Below are 17468 nucleotides of genomic sequence, written 5' to 3' on the forward strand. Positions count from 1 at the left end.
CTGGGGACTTGACACCTTTTGGACAAGAGGTAGGGAGTCGATTGATCAGCAGGTAAGGCTTGTGGGCTATTATCCAGTCCAAAAAGGTGCAGGTTAGGTGGATTGATTGGCAGCACGGTGGTGAGTGGTTAACACTTATCAACACAATACTGCATCTGCCATGTTTTCTCTCACTCACTCAAGTTGTCTAAATCACTTTGAATCTTTAGTTCCTCCTTGTCATGCACAATTCCACCTAGCTTTGTGTGATCAGCAAACTTGGAATTATTACATTTCAAACTCTCAACCAAATTGTTGATATATATTGTGACTAGCTGGAGCCCAAGCATTCTTCCCTTGTAGTACCCACTAATCACTTCCTTCTACTCTGAAAAAGATCCATTTGTTCGTACTAGGTTTCCTGTCTGCTAACCAATTGCCAGTATATTACCCCAATTCTATGCGCTTTAAATTTGCCCACTAATGTCTTATGTGGGACTTTATCAAAAGGTTTCTGAAAATCCAAATATACAACATCCACTGGTTCTCTTTTATCTATTTCTACTAGTTACGTCCTCAAAAAAACTCCAGTAGGTTTGTCAAGCATGATATCCCTTTAATAAATCCATGTTGACTTTGTCTAATCTCTTTAATATTTTCTAAGTATCCTGTTATTACATCCCTTTATAATGGATTCTAGCGTTTTTCCTATTCCCTAGTACTGATGTTTTGCTAGCTGGTCTGTAATTCCCTGTTTTCTCCCTTGCTCCTGTTTGAAATAGTAGGGTTACATTTGCCACATTCCAAGGTGCTGGCACTGTTTCAGAAGTCACAGAATTTTGGAAGATGACATCCAGCGCATCCACTATTTCCATGGCTACCTACTTCAGTACTCTGGGATGTAGATTATTCAGACCTGTGGATTTATATCAGTTTATTAATTATATAGATACAGGAAGGGTGTTCTCATCGTTGGGGAGGGGTTTCTACCTAGGACCACGGGAAACAGTCTCAGAATACGACGCAGGCCATTAGATGAGGAGAAATTTCTTCAGTCAGGATGTGTTAAATCTTTGAAATTCTCTATCCCAGAGGGCTGGCATTGAATATGTTCAAAGCAAGAGGTCGATATATTTCTGGAAACCTATGAGATTTAGGGATACGGAAAGTTTGCTGAAGATGGCGTTGAGGTAGAAGATCAGCTATGATCTAGTTAAATGGTGGATCAGGCTTTAGCGCCTGCTCTTGCTCCTATGTTCCTATTTTTGGAATATTTGGTTCCCATACTTGGTCACATTTATAAAAATATCTCCGTAATGGTTATTAGATGAAATCTCTTAATTTCTACCTATGCAATTAACTCAAATAATTAGTTGTGAATGATTCACACATTCAGATATATTGCCTTTGACTGTTAGAATTTTCTCTGAGGTCTTGAAAGACATTAATGCTCTATTACATTTATTACTCTAACTGTCCCTTCCTGACCAGCGCTGCTTTTTTTTAAACACATATTTCCCTGGTTGAGTTTAAATTTACTCTTTTGTGAATCTCCCTCCCCCACATCACCTCACTTCCTTTCTTAGTTTATAGCCCTCTCTGTCTATGGCGCTAGTTATTCCATTTGTCAGGACACTAGGCCCAGCCTGGTTTAGGTGGAATCTGTTCCAATGGATCAGTGTTAGTGCCAGTGGTTTATGAAGCGAAACTCCTGCCACTCATCTGCCATATATTTAACCTTCTGAATTGTTTATCCCTAAACCAGTTGGTGCATGCCTCAGGCAATAATCTAGAGATTATTGCTTTTGAGGTTCTGCTTTTAATTTGTATCATAGTACCTCAAACTGTCTCTTAGCAGAGCATCATTCCTAATTCTATGCCACGTACACATTAAAAGATAAGGATGTAGAAAGTAAAAATAAGCATTGAAATCTCTCTATGCAACTTGTTCCAAACAACTCTGTGTTCCAACCTCCATTGTCTGAAACATGGGGCAGATTTTCTACCTTGCCATGCCACATTTCTATTTCACCCCGCTGGTGGGATGCTCTGTTATGCCGGCTGCTCAATGGGGTTTCCCATTGTGGGGCAGCCCCATGCCATCGGGAAACCCCCCGGGCTACCAGCAAAACGGAGCATCCTGCCGGCGGAGAATCCAGCCCATGGTATTTGGTCTTGATTCCATGTGCAAACCCATGAAAATTTAAATAGCAATGTGTTCTATAGTATTATGCTCCTATTTTCATAAAACAGAATACCTCCCAACTGATTGGAGAAATGTAAAAGTAGTTTTGTGCTTCATGTGGAGCAAAATTAATTAGAGCTTATTTTAATACATCAATAATTTAACTTAATGTATGTATAATTCTGTTCTTATCTAACATTGGGATCATCCTGTTTAATTTCTAATCTGTAATGGCAGTTTTTCTTCTGTCCCAGTTTATTCCCCATTGCTTATTTCCCCTTGTTACACTCTTCATTGTGTTTTGTACATGTTTCATTCCCCTGTGTCGTAACTTGGTTCTTCACTCCTTAATTCTTAATGATTTTCTTCTTTTGTTTTTTTTCCCCTCCTCAATTGTCACAAGATTTTCTTAAGATTCCAAGCAATTTCAAATAACTTAATGTACAACTTTGTTAAAAGCACTGCCTTATATAGTACCATCAGGGCGGGAGGGATCTCTAGTTGCAGTTTAAGAAAAAATATCAGTAGCATCAAATGTCTTTTCGTATCAAAATTGTATTTTATAAAATGTTATTAACTGATTGGTGGTGTCTATATGTCGGTGTCTATATGCACAACCTTCTTGGCGATACTCTCCACTTTGAGCCGGCAGTTTGCGGTGTCAATGGTAGCCATGAAATGGAGATGCAAACTGCCGGCTCAAAGTGGAGAATATCTCCAAGAAGATCGCGCATATAGACACTGACATCACTCACCTGATGAAGAAGCTGTGCTCCAAAAGCTAGTGATTCCAATCAAACCCGTTGGACTTTAACCTGGTGTTGTAAAACTTCTTACTATATGTAATGAACAGCTTTCTACCTTTTTTCATTAGAAAAATACAATTGCAATTTAAAGATGCATATTGAGCTGTTTTTATGTGGCTCATAATCATGATTACTTGCTTAAAATTATTTCACATACTTTATTAACTTTCCCACCACGGTTCTTTGCATCCCTGAATACATTGTGTCTTGCTGTGTTTTAGTTTGGCAGGTCACCAATGGCTCTCCATTGTGACTATTATCCCCATATGAACAAGGATAATGAGTGTCAGCACACTATTCTTCTGAAGAGCACATTAGAGCCAAGCCTGATTTCTGTCTGTGAAATTTGAATGGAATAACAAAAACTTAAAACTCGTCAAATGGAGACAAATTATTGATGTGTTTCATTTACCGTCACAGAAGTAACTTGGTCAAGTATCTTGGTACTCTGAAGATTGTTCTTGTTTTCAGCTTGACTGACATTTTTAAATTTTCCGTCCTTAGTGAGTGTACTTGACTGAAATTAGCTAACACAACACAGACCTTTGGATATTTGTATGACTTTGTTAAAAGCATTGCCTTATACAGTACTATCAGGGTGGGAGGGATCTCTGGTAGCAATTTTTAAAAAAATCAGTAGCATCAAATATGGTTTTGTATTGAATTTGCATTTTTAAAATGTTTTATTGCAATATTTGACTTATTTTTTTCTCTCTCCCTCATTCATATTTTAGACAGATCCTGAATTTGTTGAAATCTTACAATTTTAACTCTACCATACTGCTGATTGGCCTTAAGGTGTTAACACTCCTTGTTCATTCAGGTACAGTAATACCAGTTAAATTCTGAAAAATAACATTGTTAACAATGTATCATTTCTATCTGTATATTTTCTGACTTTGATTTACTTGTTTTCCTTGTTTTTATATAAATATAATTCTCTTCTAATTAGGATAGTAATTGTTGCAGGAGAATAGAGGATTTAAAAAATAATAATCTTTATTCATGTCACAAGTAGAATTACATTGTAAGCAGGCTGCCCTTCTCAAGGGAAATTTGAAATGGGCAATGAATGCAGGCCTATCCAGCGACACCCATATCCCATGAATACATTTTTAAAAGCAATGTCCAACACAGAAGATAAGTGTGAAATAGTTGTACTTTCATTCAACAACTCAAACCTAACAGTCCCGAGACCCTGTAATATTGGTGACTTCTCCCAATAGGTTTCTTTGGCACCACTCCACTTGGGAGCAGTGGAATAGGAAAGGGATGGGAAAATGGAAGTCAAGGATTAAAAAAAAGTATATTCATTGAGTCAAATATTGGGGGAATTATGATTTAACAATCCACCTTTTTTGTATTTCTATGTCCTTGGCACTAATAGTTAATTTGGACATTCTGAATTCTCCTCTGTACCCGAACAGGCGCCGGAATGTGGCGACTCTGGTTTTTTCACAGTAACTTCATTGCAGTGTTAATGTAAGCCTACTTGTGACAATAAAGATTATTATTATTGTTATTACATTAACACTGAAATTGTAGGTAGTTGTCAAGCAGTTGGATGGACATGCATTGTATAATTTGCAAATTTTACTTGATTTGAGTCTGAATGTTAGAGAGACTATTAAATAGTTTGCAGTTTTCTTTAAGAACTGGTTGTATGGTGCCTGTGGTTATACATTAGAATTGCTTCTACAATAAACCTTTGATTCATCTGTGAGGAGAAAATCCATGCTTTCTAATACACACCAATGATGTCACGAGGCTATGTCTCGTTTTGAAAGTATGATTTTTCAACTGTTAATTGAATGGATATTTTGTAATTTGAACTGAGACAGAGCAAACTGTTGAAACATGCAAGGCCACATTCCAAGGTGGAGGTGAGAAACAAACAAGTCATCCTTGGGGGAATGTGAAGAGAGAGAGTTTTCGTATAATCCAGACACCTATCGAAATTCAGCTCTCCAAGGAAGAGACATTAAAAATGCAAAGTTATTGTAACAAAGGCTGCCCACTCAAAACCTTTAGCAAATAAACAACGGGTGAAATGTTTCAAGGCAAGGCTGCCCAGCCACTTGAGATTTGTAAGTGACACAGCCGGTATCAAGAAAGTCTTCAGCAGAAGAAACAGGTTGAATGCTGCTTTCTATGCTCTCTCTTGTGGAATAAGTGTGTTGCCTGGTTCCCCCATATTTCTGTTACATGTATGCATGTGGGTCTGAATGATTGCATGCATTTGTTTTAACTTTTCTGGGGTTTATTTCTTAATTAATTTGCTCTTTTTTTGACTCAAGCAAACCTTATTTGGTTGATTCCTTTTACTCACAAGTTAAGTAGTGAAATATATTCTGATTTGCCGGTGAAGGAAATACTTCAAACCTTTTGTTGTGACCAACAAAGGGAGTTGAATAGAGGTGAGCCAGTTCACTCTTTCTCACCTGGTTGTGACAACTGGGGGCTTGCCTGGAATTGTTCCCACAGGTTGACTAAAGAATTCGAGTGTGAAAGTAAATTGTTCCTTCAAAAGCAATTTAAAACTGCAAAACGTTTTCTTGGGTCTGTATACTGAAAAGCATTCCATGTCAATGCTGTCAAAGAACAGGATGAGATAACTGCCGAGAAGCTAAAGGCACTGTCCTTGGAAGAATTAAAAGATGTGGCGGGGAACTTGGAGGTAGAGTTCTGCCCGAAAGTTAAAACAACATCCAGCGGTGGAAACTGAGGCAGTAAAACAGAGAAATAAGCCATAAGGAAATTGAATTTGGATCAATGGAATTGGAACAGAAGGAGCAGAAAGAATTCCGGGAAAGAGGAAAGGGAGTTTAAAGTTAAACAACTCAAGCTAAGAAGGACACTGTGCCCATGGAGCACACCCCTAGCTCAGACTTAACGGCTGAAGTATTCAGGTTTGCCCATTTAATCTCAAAGTATGATGAAGAAAAGGTGGATGCCTTCTTTGTCTCTTTCCAAAGGTTAGCACCATAGTTAAAGCGACTCACCCAATAGTGGCCCCTGCGATTGCAGAGTAAGCTGACAGGAAAAGCTAATGAGATTTATTTTCTCTTGCCTGATAAAAAGTGCAATAAGCTATGAGGCAGCAAAAAGAGCTATTTTAAATGCGCACCAGTTAGTGTGGGAGGCGTACCATCACAATTTTCACATCTTCAGGTAGACCAGATGCATTTGAAATTTGAATGGCTTTAGCAGCTCACTTTTGACCGATGTGTACAGGCGCTTAGAATTTAGGCCAACTACGAAAACCTTTATGAAATGATCCTCAAGGTGTTCAAAACCTCCATATCCTTCGCATGGAAGAACAGCGTAACAGGGGCCAGACATTGCAGCAGTCCTAGCTGAAGACAATGGACTTGTCCACAAACTTTAATTCCAAAAGACAACCTTCCCTAGTCACCCCCAACCAACCCACAAAGGATAGATTATGGGAGAGTGATAAGATGCTGAGCCCTCATATGAGAGAAGGAACAGCTGGAAAGGAAGTGAGCCATCTTGAGACTAAAAAGGATGCTGTTGAGAAGAGAATAAGGCCAAAAAACTAGGATAAGGCTACCTGTTTCTCAGAGGCCATTCTCCTGAGAATCATATGTGTCAAAATAGTGGTGAGAGAATTAACAAAACTCTTTGCTTGATATGGACTGCCCACTGAAAACCAATCAGATCAGGGTTCAAATTCTATGTCCTGAATTTTCCGGAAAGTCATGGGTAACGTGGATGTAATCCAGCTGAAGTCCTCAATGTATTACCACAGTCAGAGGAGGCTCTAGAACAGTAACACCCAACCCTAAAAACCATAGTCAGTACATATTGCCACGAGAATCCCCATGGCTGGGATATAAAGGATTAGGTTTTCTTCTGTTCGCTATCAGAGACTCGCCCAATGAGTTCATCGGTTTTATTATATTTGAATTGGTTGATGTATACCAAGTGTGAGGTCCTGTGACACGAAGCAAAGAGATTTTTTAAAATGAGAAGATGGTATCTCCATGTAAGATTGCGTAACTGTGTTCCGTGAGCGACTCCGAGAGCCTGTGATGTGGTTTGAGTAGATTTAATCTCCCACACAGCTTTAAACACAAAACAGGCAGATGAACATGCCTTGACTTGAACCTTTCAGCCAGGTACAAGCACTACATGCTTGTAATCCTTCCAGTGTTGGGTAAACCCTAGTTCTGTGGCCCATCCAGAGTAGCAAGGAAACCTGGGAAGGTAAAATACCTACACCGCAGATCGCAGGAAAAAGCTAAAGCTGTATCATGTAAACGTCATAAAACAATATCACAACCAAGAAGGGGACAAACTGGTAATGGTATGTCCAATAACAACATAACGGAAGGACAAGAGGAACAGTGAGGACGAATGAGAGGAAGATGATATTCTATGATATGTGGGTGAGGTGAATTTCATTTTGTTCCTGATGATACGGGGGTGTCATGAAACTATGCCCCTTTATCTTTTTGAAAATATAATTTCCAACTTTCAATTCACTGAACATTTTGCAATTTGAACTGAGACAAAACAAATTGCTTAAAAATGCCTGGCTCAGGTGAAGGTGAAAAACAAATAAGTCACCCTTGAGAGCATGAAGAGAAAACTATACTTTCCTATAATCCAGACACCCATTGAAACTCAGACCTGTTTAAGGAAGACACATTCATTATCCAGCACTTTGTATTTTTAAACAATTGTTGCATCAGACACTTGCACCCAAAACTTCTTGGAAATATCCAATGGGTGACATATTTCAAGGAAAGGCTGCCCAGTCATTTGAGATTGCATGTAACACAAAGGAAATAAGTTGAACGTTGCTTTCTATCCACTCCCTTTTGGAATAAGTGTGTGCCCAGTTAGAGAAGCCAATTATACAATAAACCGACCAACAAACTAGGATCTTGTAATAATTGCAAAATCTTCTATATCTGACCGCATCCAAGAAACCAGCAACCTAAATTGGCTGCAGCATTTAAAATCTACGCCTCAAGGACAATCAAATGACATTTAACCATATTATTCTTTTACCTTTTATATTGGACCCGAACTCCCTCTTATTTCTATTTCTTGTATATGTGTGTTAGTTTACTTGTGTTAGTGCTTAACAACTTGGCTCTTTCTGTGACTCGAAAAAACCATGTTTGGTTGACTCTGTTTAATAAATAGTTAAATATAATCTGATTTGGAAAAGGCATATGCTTGTGAAAAATAAACTTAAACCTTTGTTATGACCAACTAAGAGGGTGAATAGAGGGGAGATAGTTCATCTCTGCTTACCTGGTTGTAACATTAGCCTCAGATCAAACAGGTTTCGATCAGATCTGTTTAATTACCTTATAATATTCTTCTGTTTTAACTGCAATCGTGTCATCTCATGAATTCAATCTTAATTGGCAAAACCTATCCCAATTCATAGGAATAGGTAGTTCAGCCCCTCAAAACTGTTGTGCCATTCAAGTAGATTGTGGGTGATCTGAATTTCAATCTAGTTACCTGATTTTGCCCCATAGTCCTTGATACTCATTACCAAAAAAACATTGATCATAATATGAAATTTCAATTGACCTACCGCCTAAATTTCAGAACCTTTCTGAGTTTGTGCAAGCGATGTTGTTCATCATGCTAAATAAGAATTAAAATGCTGATTGCACAATCTAATAGACCAGGACAATTGTAGTCAGCAAAAATCAAAGTAGGTTGTGCTTTGACAAATCATAAGCCTGACTGGTAAGCCTACTGAACCATGACCGCCTGGTTATCGATTTCAGATTAATTCATTAAACTTGTAATTAAGTACTGGTTATTAATTTTTCATCGTACATCAAGTTTCTGAGCATGTTGGTAGATTTAAACCCCGCCAATACAAAATCAGAACCAATAAAAGTGCTGTTCTTATTGTGGATATGTTTTAAAATACATTATTGTATATGGAAAAACGCAAGTACAAGGATTCTTATCCTTTGAAGAATTCAGATGATTGATAAGCTAGCTATTAATTATTCTCTCTACCTATGTCTATTATCTGTTTTGCACCGTGTTAAGAAATGTTACAATGGTCTCTCGATCTTCAATGATGTAGCTTTAATCTTTAATTATCATTTGCCTCAATAAAGATTTGGAAAGTTTTTTTCCCAGTATATTGTACAAGGTTAAGAGGGAGTATAGCTTGTAATCTAATTGTTTGTGTGTAGGGGATTTAAATAACCATGAACTACTTTAGCTCGTTTTCCTAATGGCTTACGGTAATGGACAGGAACATTTGGATAAGCAACGCTTGTTATTTGTAGTCAACAATGTAAAATACTCATAAGGTTAAAAAATCAAACTGGAAATCTGAAATAACAGCATATGCTGGAATCTGCAACAGTTTGATCAGCAGCTCAGCTGGGCCCTTCCTTCAGAACTCAGAATTTTGTGTTAAACCATTTTTACCCAGTCTAAATGACAATAAATGTATTTATGAAGAAGACTTTCATAATTAATTTGTGCATGTACCAGTTATGAACTTTTAAAAAGACCACGCTCTGCCTAGTTTATGTTTACCCCACAATGAATCTTTATTCTTTGGGTTTTGTTTTTCATTCTTGGGATCTGGGCATTGCTGGTCGGGCTAGCATTTGTTGCGCATTCCTAATGCCATTGAACTGAGTAGCTTGGTCAGCCATTTAAGTTGGGTGGGGGGGGGGGGCGGGGGGGGCGGGGGGCATCGCTGTGTGGTTCTGGAATCATGTAGGCCAGACCGGGTAAGGACAGCAGATTTCCTTCCCTGAAGGATAATGGTGAACCAGATGGGTTTTTTACAACAATCGGCCATGGTTTCATGATCATCATTAGACTTTCAATTCCAGATTTTTATTGAATTCAAATTTCACCATCTGCCATGGTGGGGTTCGAACCTGGGACCCCAGAGCATTACCCTGGGTATCTGGATTACTAGTCCAGTGACAATACCATGACATCACCATCTCCCCAATATTTTTAGTTAAAAGGATTCGAAAGCAGATTGAATATTTGCCTTTGTAGCTCGGTTATTTCCATTTTCTTACATTGGAGCAATGTTGTCTTTTAAGTTCTGTGAAAACATCTTTTTTAAGAAATTGTTGCTTTTGAAATCACACCGCAGATGAAATTTCATTATTGCTTCGAGATGAAGATATGGATGTGTTTTCTTTGGTCCTTGATGGAATGAAATCATTTGCTGACCACTGTGAAGTTCAGATACATGGATGTCAAGTGTTGTACGCACTTTTAGAAAAAGGTAATTTGGTGGAATAAATATTCTAGAAGCAGTATCACTGAAAAAAATTGTCGAAGCTTTTATCTTGTGCTCATCAGAACATTCACAAGATTATCAAATGTAAAGGGAACAACAATTTATACTTCATGAGAAAAGAGTATGATTGATTGGCAAGTGGACTTTGATTTGTAGAGGTATTGTCATAGATAATGTAATAGTTAACTGACAACTGACAGTTAACTTCCAATCTTTAAAAAAATTCAAACCAGGCAGGTTGATTCTGATTGGTCACACCATTTCCCCGAGGAATGAACCAGAATATAGATGTTGCCTCAAACAAAAATAGAAAATACTGGACAACCTCAGCAGGTCTGACAACATCAGTGGAGAAAGAAGCAAGCTAACATTTCGAGTCTGGATGACTCTTTGTCATGGATGTTGCCCATTTTGTTCAGTTAAAACAGGTGTAACATGTGTACATGTTCTTTCTGTTTGCCATGAATAGGACTCTGTGTACTAATATATTTAGCTTCTTAAGTGCATCACACTGCGAGCCCGACTGATGATGATGTTCTCAGTGTAATTTGTAGCACAATCAGAATTGTTTTGCAAAATGTTGTCCAATCACAGAATCACAGCTAATGTTGGATGATGTGTATTGAATTTTGAAATCAACAGGTACAGTCAGTACCTTGCTTGTTGTGAACAGCCGAAGGAACATGCGTTTGATATGGGCTGGCATTCTCCATTTCTCGCTGCTGCGATTGGGAATCCCAATCCCGAAATAGTGATCTGCATGCATTAGTGTGCAAGTAATGGGCTGGAAGCTTGATTTTTCCCCCACCGCACGTTGCTCTGACCCCCGCAATGGGAAATTCACCAGACGGGCTTTGGTGTAAGTATGACCAAGCGTTACCCTGGCACTGTGGACTCTGATGGAGTTCAAGGGGGTCGTTCCACAGGTGATGTGCCTCTCTGCCACTGCCAGGCTGCAGAAGAGGGGTTACGCAAGGGTCCTGGGGGTTGGGTGGTGAGGGCTGTGGATGAGGGTTGACCCCAGGACCCTCCCCACCCATCCCTTGGGATGTGGGTCCCATATTTGGTCTGCCCCTTCCAGCACTAGGCAACCTGAAGATCACCCTTGGCCTGATGATCACAAGCAGCTCTCTGCTCAAAAGCATCCTCCTGGTATAACTTTTTAAACTCTGTAGCTTTCTCAGCCTGAACTGCTCTGCCTGACAGCTGATGAGCAGTCCAAGTAGTTCAGTGAAAAATCAATGCAGGAACACCTCTTTCCTAACATCTGCTCCCTCGGACAAATGCCTTTAAAATAGCAGCTTTTACTAGTCCAGATGCTTCTTCAAAAGCTCACAACACTTGAAAAGGTTTATAATCCCCTGACACCCTTTGAAATGCCATGTACCCATTCAATTTCACAGAGCAATACCTCTTAGTGGTCTGTGATTGACAGCATTATGGTTCAGACACTGCAGTTCTGGGGGTTTGTATATTTAACTTTCCCTTCAGACTTGAATAAATCTCAAGTATCCTGCTTTGATGCAATCACAATGTTTATAAACACTCTTGCTATGTTTGACGCTCCGGACCATATCAAGGCAACCAAGTGCATGAGCATTGGGGGGTGGGGGGGGGGGGGGGGGGGGGGGATGACCCATGGTAGAGGAGGATGCTCCTCTTTGACCATGGTTTGGGGGTGCCCACCTTATCGAGGTGGGGGGGGGGATTAAATCAAGATTTACGCTGTGGGGAAAGGGGGGTCTGCTGCTGGAGACTGTTATTTGGCTGCCTGCTCATAATGGCAGCTCGATACAGGAATTTGAATGGAATCCAATGGTCTCCACCATGCATAAATATTGCATGGTCAAGGACTATGTCCTGCACCTGGCACTGCTCCGAGCGCCAGCCGAGACCAGTCCCAATTCTCTTGCGAGAGCACTTAGACTCTGGAACGCAGAATCCTGCCCATGACCTACCAATTTTTAGGATGTGTGACCTGCATACGTAAGTTCACAGAAGCATGGAAATTCATAAATCACACTAATCATTTGTGTGGAAGCTCAAATGCTTTTTGGCTTGATCCCACCACTCATGTTGCGACTGCATAGTAGCACCAGGAAACAATTTCAACTGTTGCTCAAAGCTTTGAGTTACTTTACCCTTCTGAGGTAGACCGGTACTTTTCGGACCAAAGTGCCGATCTTGGGTAACAGGTGAAGCTAGCTATTTCACATATGCCCTAAAGACTAGCAAATCGTATCAAACACCATGTCCCTTCGGCTCGTCACATCAAGCAGTGTACTGATCGTACCCAACCAGTCTGTGCTTGCAAACAAAAGTGAACATTAGCTGTGATTCTGCAATTAGGCAACATTTGTTTAACAAAACTGAGTGTCCGAATAAATAAGTTGATAATCAATTTAATTCTATTATTATGGGCCAGAGTTTAGAGAACCCCAAAGTGTACCATAGAGTTCACCTGACCCATAACTTTGAATAGATTGTGGTTATGGGGAGCACAAGGGCCCACTTTACAGGTGTGATGCAACAGAGATCGACAGTACTTTTAAATTAAAACAATGTTTATTTATGAAACCAGTTGACACTTTATAAACCCACAGTAAATATCTAAACATCTATCAACACCATCATCCCGACAGATACAATATTCTATAAGTAACCCTTAATCTTTCCTTGCAACATCCATAAGATAAAAGACCCTTTTTAACACCGAGATCAGATTCAAATTCTCTACTGAGAGCAGTTATCACTTTGAAATCACCCAAATGATCTGGAGACAGTCTTTTGATTGCAGAGATCCTGAGACAGCTGCTTGCTTTTCCTGCAGCTAGCCAGCTCTCAAAACAAAACTAAAACACACCCTGTAGCAGACAGCCCAAAGCGAAAGTAAAAGCAGACAGACAGCCCAGCTCCACCCACACTCTGACATCACTGATAAACACCCATTTCTTAAAGGTACATCCAACACAGGTATTTTATAAACACCCATTTCTTTTTTAAAAAAATATTTTTATTCTCCTTTTTCACATTTTCTCCCAAATTTACACCCATCAACAATAAACAATAATCAGCAACAAATATGTCAAACCCCATAACAATAACAACGATCGCATCCAGCCACCAACCCCCAAACATTGGCCCGCATGTTTACATAAACAAATGACAAACAGGAAACAGGGATTACCCATAGTCACCCTTAATACACACAGACCACCCTCCCCACCAACCCTCCCACCCATCCCCCCCCAACTAATATTCGATGTTTCCAGTTCTTGAAAGTGTATAATGAATAATGCCCATGAATTGTAGAACCCCTCCATCCTTCCCTCAGTTCAAACTTAACCTTCTCAAGAGTCAAGAATTCCAACAGGCCCCCCCACCATGCCAGGGCACAGGCTGGAGAGGCTGCTCTCCATCCCAACAGGATCTGGGGGGGGGGGAATAGGGGGCGAGGAGCGGCCTTCGACGCCGTCGTGAACCTCTCCGGGTTTCACGACGGCGTCGGGCCTTGCGGAGAATTCCGCCCTCTGTATATCCTTTCTGGCAAAATCTCGAACTTGCATGTTTCTAAACATTTCTCCCTGCTCCAGCCCATACTTAGCGTCCAGCTCCTTCAATCCTGCAAACCAACAAACCTAAGAAACAAATCTTTTTGCATCTTAATCTCCTTCTCTTCCCATTTCCGGAAATTTCCATTCCATCTCCCTGGCTCTCTGTGGTTCCCCCGAATCGGCATTTCCCTTGACCCTGCCCCCAACCCGAAGTGTTGGCGAAACTGCCTCCAGATTTTCAATGAAGCTATTATTACCGGACTCCATGAGTATTTCCCCGGAGCTATAGGGAGCGGCGCTGTTGCTAGTGCTTTCAGTCCCGACCCCCTGCACAAACTCTCCTCCATTCTGACCCACTGGGAATCAACCCCTCTGACCCAGCTCCGCACCTTCTCCACATTCGCCGCCCAGTAGTAGTACATCAGGTTCGGAAGACCCAAACCCCTTGCCTGCTTTCCCCTCTGTAGCAGCACCTTTCTCATTCTGGCCACCTTCCTTCCCCATTTGAACGAGGTAATCCTTCCCTCAATCTCCCTGAAAAAAGCCTTTGGCAGAAAAATTGGTAGGCATTGGAAAATAAACAGAAATCGCGGCAACACATTCATTTTAACTGCCTGTACCCAACCCGTCAGTGACAGAGCGCGACCATCCCACCTTGCCAGATCCAGTCTACCCATGTAAGTGAAGCCTTTTGGCCTTGGTATCATTCCAGTAAATCTGTACACCTGCTCTACATTCTTGACATTCTTCCTAAAGTGTGGTGCCCATAAATGGTCAAAACACTTCAGATGGACCAAACTAATGTTTATAAAACATTAAGGTACAGCTTAATTTCCTTGCCTTTGCACGATATGCTTCTGGTTGTATAGCCAGGGATTTTTTTCTTAACTACCTTCTCAACTGACCCAACTATCTTCATAGACTTGTGAACATATACCTGCAGATATATCTGTTCTTGCATCCTATTAAAGATTGCACTCGTTACTTTATATTTCCCCTCATTCTTCCGACTGAAAAGAATTTCATTTACCATGTGTCTTCCCATTTCTATGACCTCATGCAGACTATTCCTATCTTCTCCATCGTTTCAACATCTTCAAATTTTTTGTCATTTGCAAACTTTGAAATTATGCCTTGTATAGTCAAATCAAAGTCATTAATTAGTACCAAGAAGGAGAGTTGTCCTAAGACCTATCCAAGGTGGATATCACTGCACGCTTCAGTCTGAAAAACTACCTTTCTCTGCTTTGTGTCCCATAGGCAATTTTGAATCTGCACACACTGCCTCTTTAAACCCACTGGCTTCAATTTAGATGAAAGTCTATTGTGCATTATGTTATCAGATGGCTTTTGATAGTCAGCCTATACAAAATCAATCATCGTACTTTAATTAACCTTCTCTGTTACTGCATCAAAGATCTCAGCCAAGTTAGCCAAACATGATTTGCCTTTAAAAGTCCATGCTGGCTTTCCTTTATGAACCACTATTTTTCCAAATGCCATTATACAGGATTAATGGGTCTGAAAGTATCCTGACCAATTGCATAAGGTTGAATTGCCTATAAATGCTATTTTTGTCCTCCTCATTTTGATCTAGGTATATAACATTTGCAATGCTCCAGTTGTGTTGCATCACTCCACATTTAAAAGAGATTGGAAGATTATGGCCAGAGCTTCCCCAATTTCCACCCATTGTTTCCTCAGTCTAAAAAGCATTCCATCTGGGCTGGGTGACTTTTCCACTTTAACCACTGCAAATCTTTAAGGTCCCCCTGTTTATCTATTTTTATCTGATAGAATTTTTCTACTACCCCCTCTTCCTCATCCTTTGTTCTGATATTGGCTGTTAACCATCAAAGAGGACAGCTACAAAGTACTGCTGCCTTGTCTTCTCTCTCCACAAGAACATTTCTATCTTGACCCCCTCATCATCCACATATATTATTTATGCATTTATAAAAGATTATAGTTTACATTTTTATGTTACCTATTAATCTATTCTCATAAAATCATTTTGCCTTTCTTATTCCTTTATGTATGTATACTTATATATTCAGATTGGTAACCTACTGAATGTTAAAATCACCTTTATCAAAACTTCACTTCTGCTTCAATTCTATTTCTGCATCTTCAGTCATCGAGGGAGTGTTAGCTTTGGATGTATTTTATTTTCCCTCATATGAATGTGCCTGTTCTGTGCCTAAACTATTGCCTCTTTAAAAACCCAACGTTCATTCATTCAGCCAGTCCCCTTTTTCGATTCACCAAAATTAGCTGTCCTTTCATTGAATGTTGTGACATTTAATTTTCTGTGCCTTTTTCCATAGTTATTCTAAACCTAATGGTGTGATCAGTATTTCCCCTGTGCTCCCCCACTGAAACATGCTTCACTTGCACAACTTCATATCCCAGAACTAGGTACTGGATAACACTATTTCCTTCTTTATTCAGCTGGAAATGCACTGGTCAAAAAATTCACTAGCATGTCAGGAATTTCTTCCCCTCTTTGCCCTTGCCCTTTTTCACATTTTCTTTATCAATCAATATTGAGATAATCGAATACCCCCATTTTTCACTGCAGTACAGTTCTTGCATATTTCTGAAGTTAACTGGAAATTTTGCTCCTCTATCTTCGTCCCACTTCTTGATGACTTATAATCTTCATCCTGCAGTGTAATTGCTCATTTTATGTTCCTTCATTCTAACAAAACTGGTTTTAAGTTTGTTCCCTGAAGTACATCATCCTTTTTTGTGTTGTAACAGTACATTGTCTAATATTGCCATTCCCTCCCTATTTTGCCCCTTTCTATCTTTCCTAAATACAGTGTAGCCAGGAATATTAAGTACCCATTCTGTCCCTTGTTTGAGCCAGGACTCCATTATTACCACACCAAAATGTAAGGTGGCCACTTGTCCACATAACTTCCCAACCAAATTTATTGTCATGTTCTGTCGTCTTGCTGTTGCAATGATGCTCACAGAACTGCTGATGACTTACTTAGAAAGATGATATATTAGTTAACACGTGGAAGGATAACATACAGAATGCTATACAGACGAGGTTGCTCTGGAACTATCCAATGTGTGACTGTCCTTGTGTACGCCTTACTACCAACCGGTGAGTCTGCCACATCACATGACCAAGGTCTGACGCCACCAGCTAGTTGGAGGTCGCATTGCTAACCGCATACAATCTTATTCACAGACATATCACCTCGTTTATCATGCCCTCACTATTTACCCACGTGCACTACAAACCCCTCACATTTCACCCTTGTCTGATCACGCTTATTTCTGGACTATTTATTTTAATGCTCTTTGTTTCTCCCTGTCCTCTGTCCATTTTGTTCCTTCTGTCTAATACTTCAACCTGGTCCCTCATACTGCAACAACATTTAACTTCCTGGCCCCAACCTTTTGAGGTGCAATCCATTCATCTCTTACAAGTTCCTTCCTGGCTTGAGGCTCCTATTTGCTTTGATTACTTATCCTTAATGTTTGATTTTGATTTAAGTTCCAGATGAGCAGGTGATTGAATTTGTAGAAGGGAAAGATCACTGGGTCATTTTAAAAGCCATAAAAAACTTTCATGAACATGAAGGTATGGCACTCCATGGCCTGAGAGCTCTGTTTCCTTTAGCTGGTCCACGTAAGTTGATTTT

The 17468-nt window shown here is 39.9% G+C and overlaps 1 protein-coding gene across 1 annotated transcript in view; it reads left to right on the top strand.

Annotated features, from left to right (window-relative positions):
- lrrk2 (leucine-rich repeat kinase 2) overlaps positions 1 to 17468 on the top strand; it is a 184732-nt gene that overhangs the window by 20202 nt on the left and 147062 nt on the right. The window contains exons 4-6 of the mRNA XM_038812210.1: positions 3705 to 3793; positions 10103 to 10237; positions 17321 to 17455. Coding sequence (XP_038668138.1) covers positions 3705 to 3793; positions 10103 to 10237; positions 17321 to 17455 — 359 coding nt within the window. The remainder of the gene's footprint in view (positions 1 to 3704; positions 3794 to 10102; positions 10238 to 17320; positions 17456 to 17468) is intronic.

This window comes from Scyliorhinus canicula, chromosome 11, assembly GCF_902713615.1.
Source record: "Scyliorhinus canicula chromosome 11, sScyCan1.1, whole genome shotgun sequence".
NCBI lineage: Eukaryota > Metazoa > Chordata > Chondrichthyes > Carcharhiniformes > Scyliorhinidae > Scyliorhinus > Scyliorhinus canicula.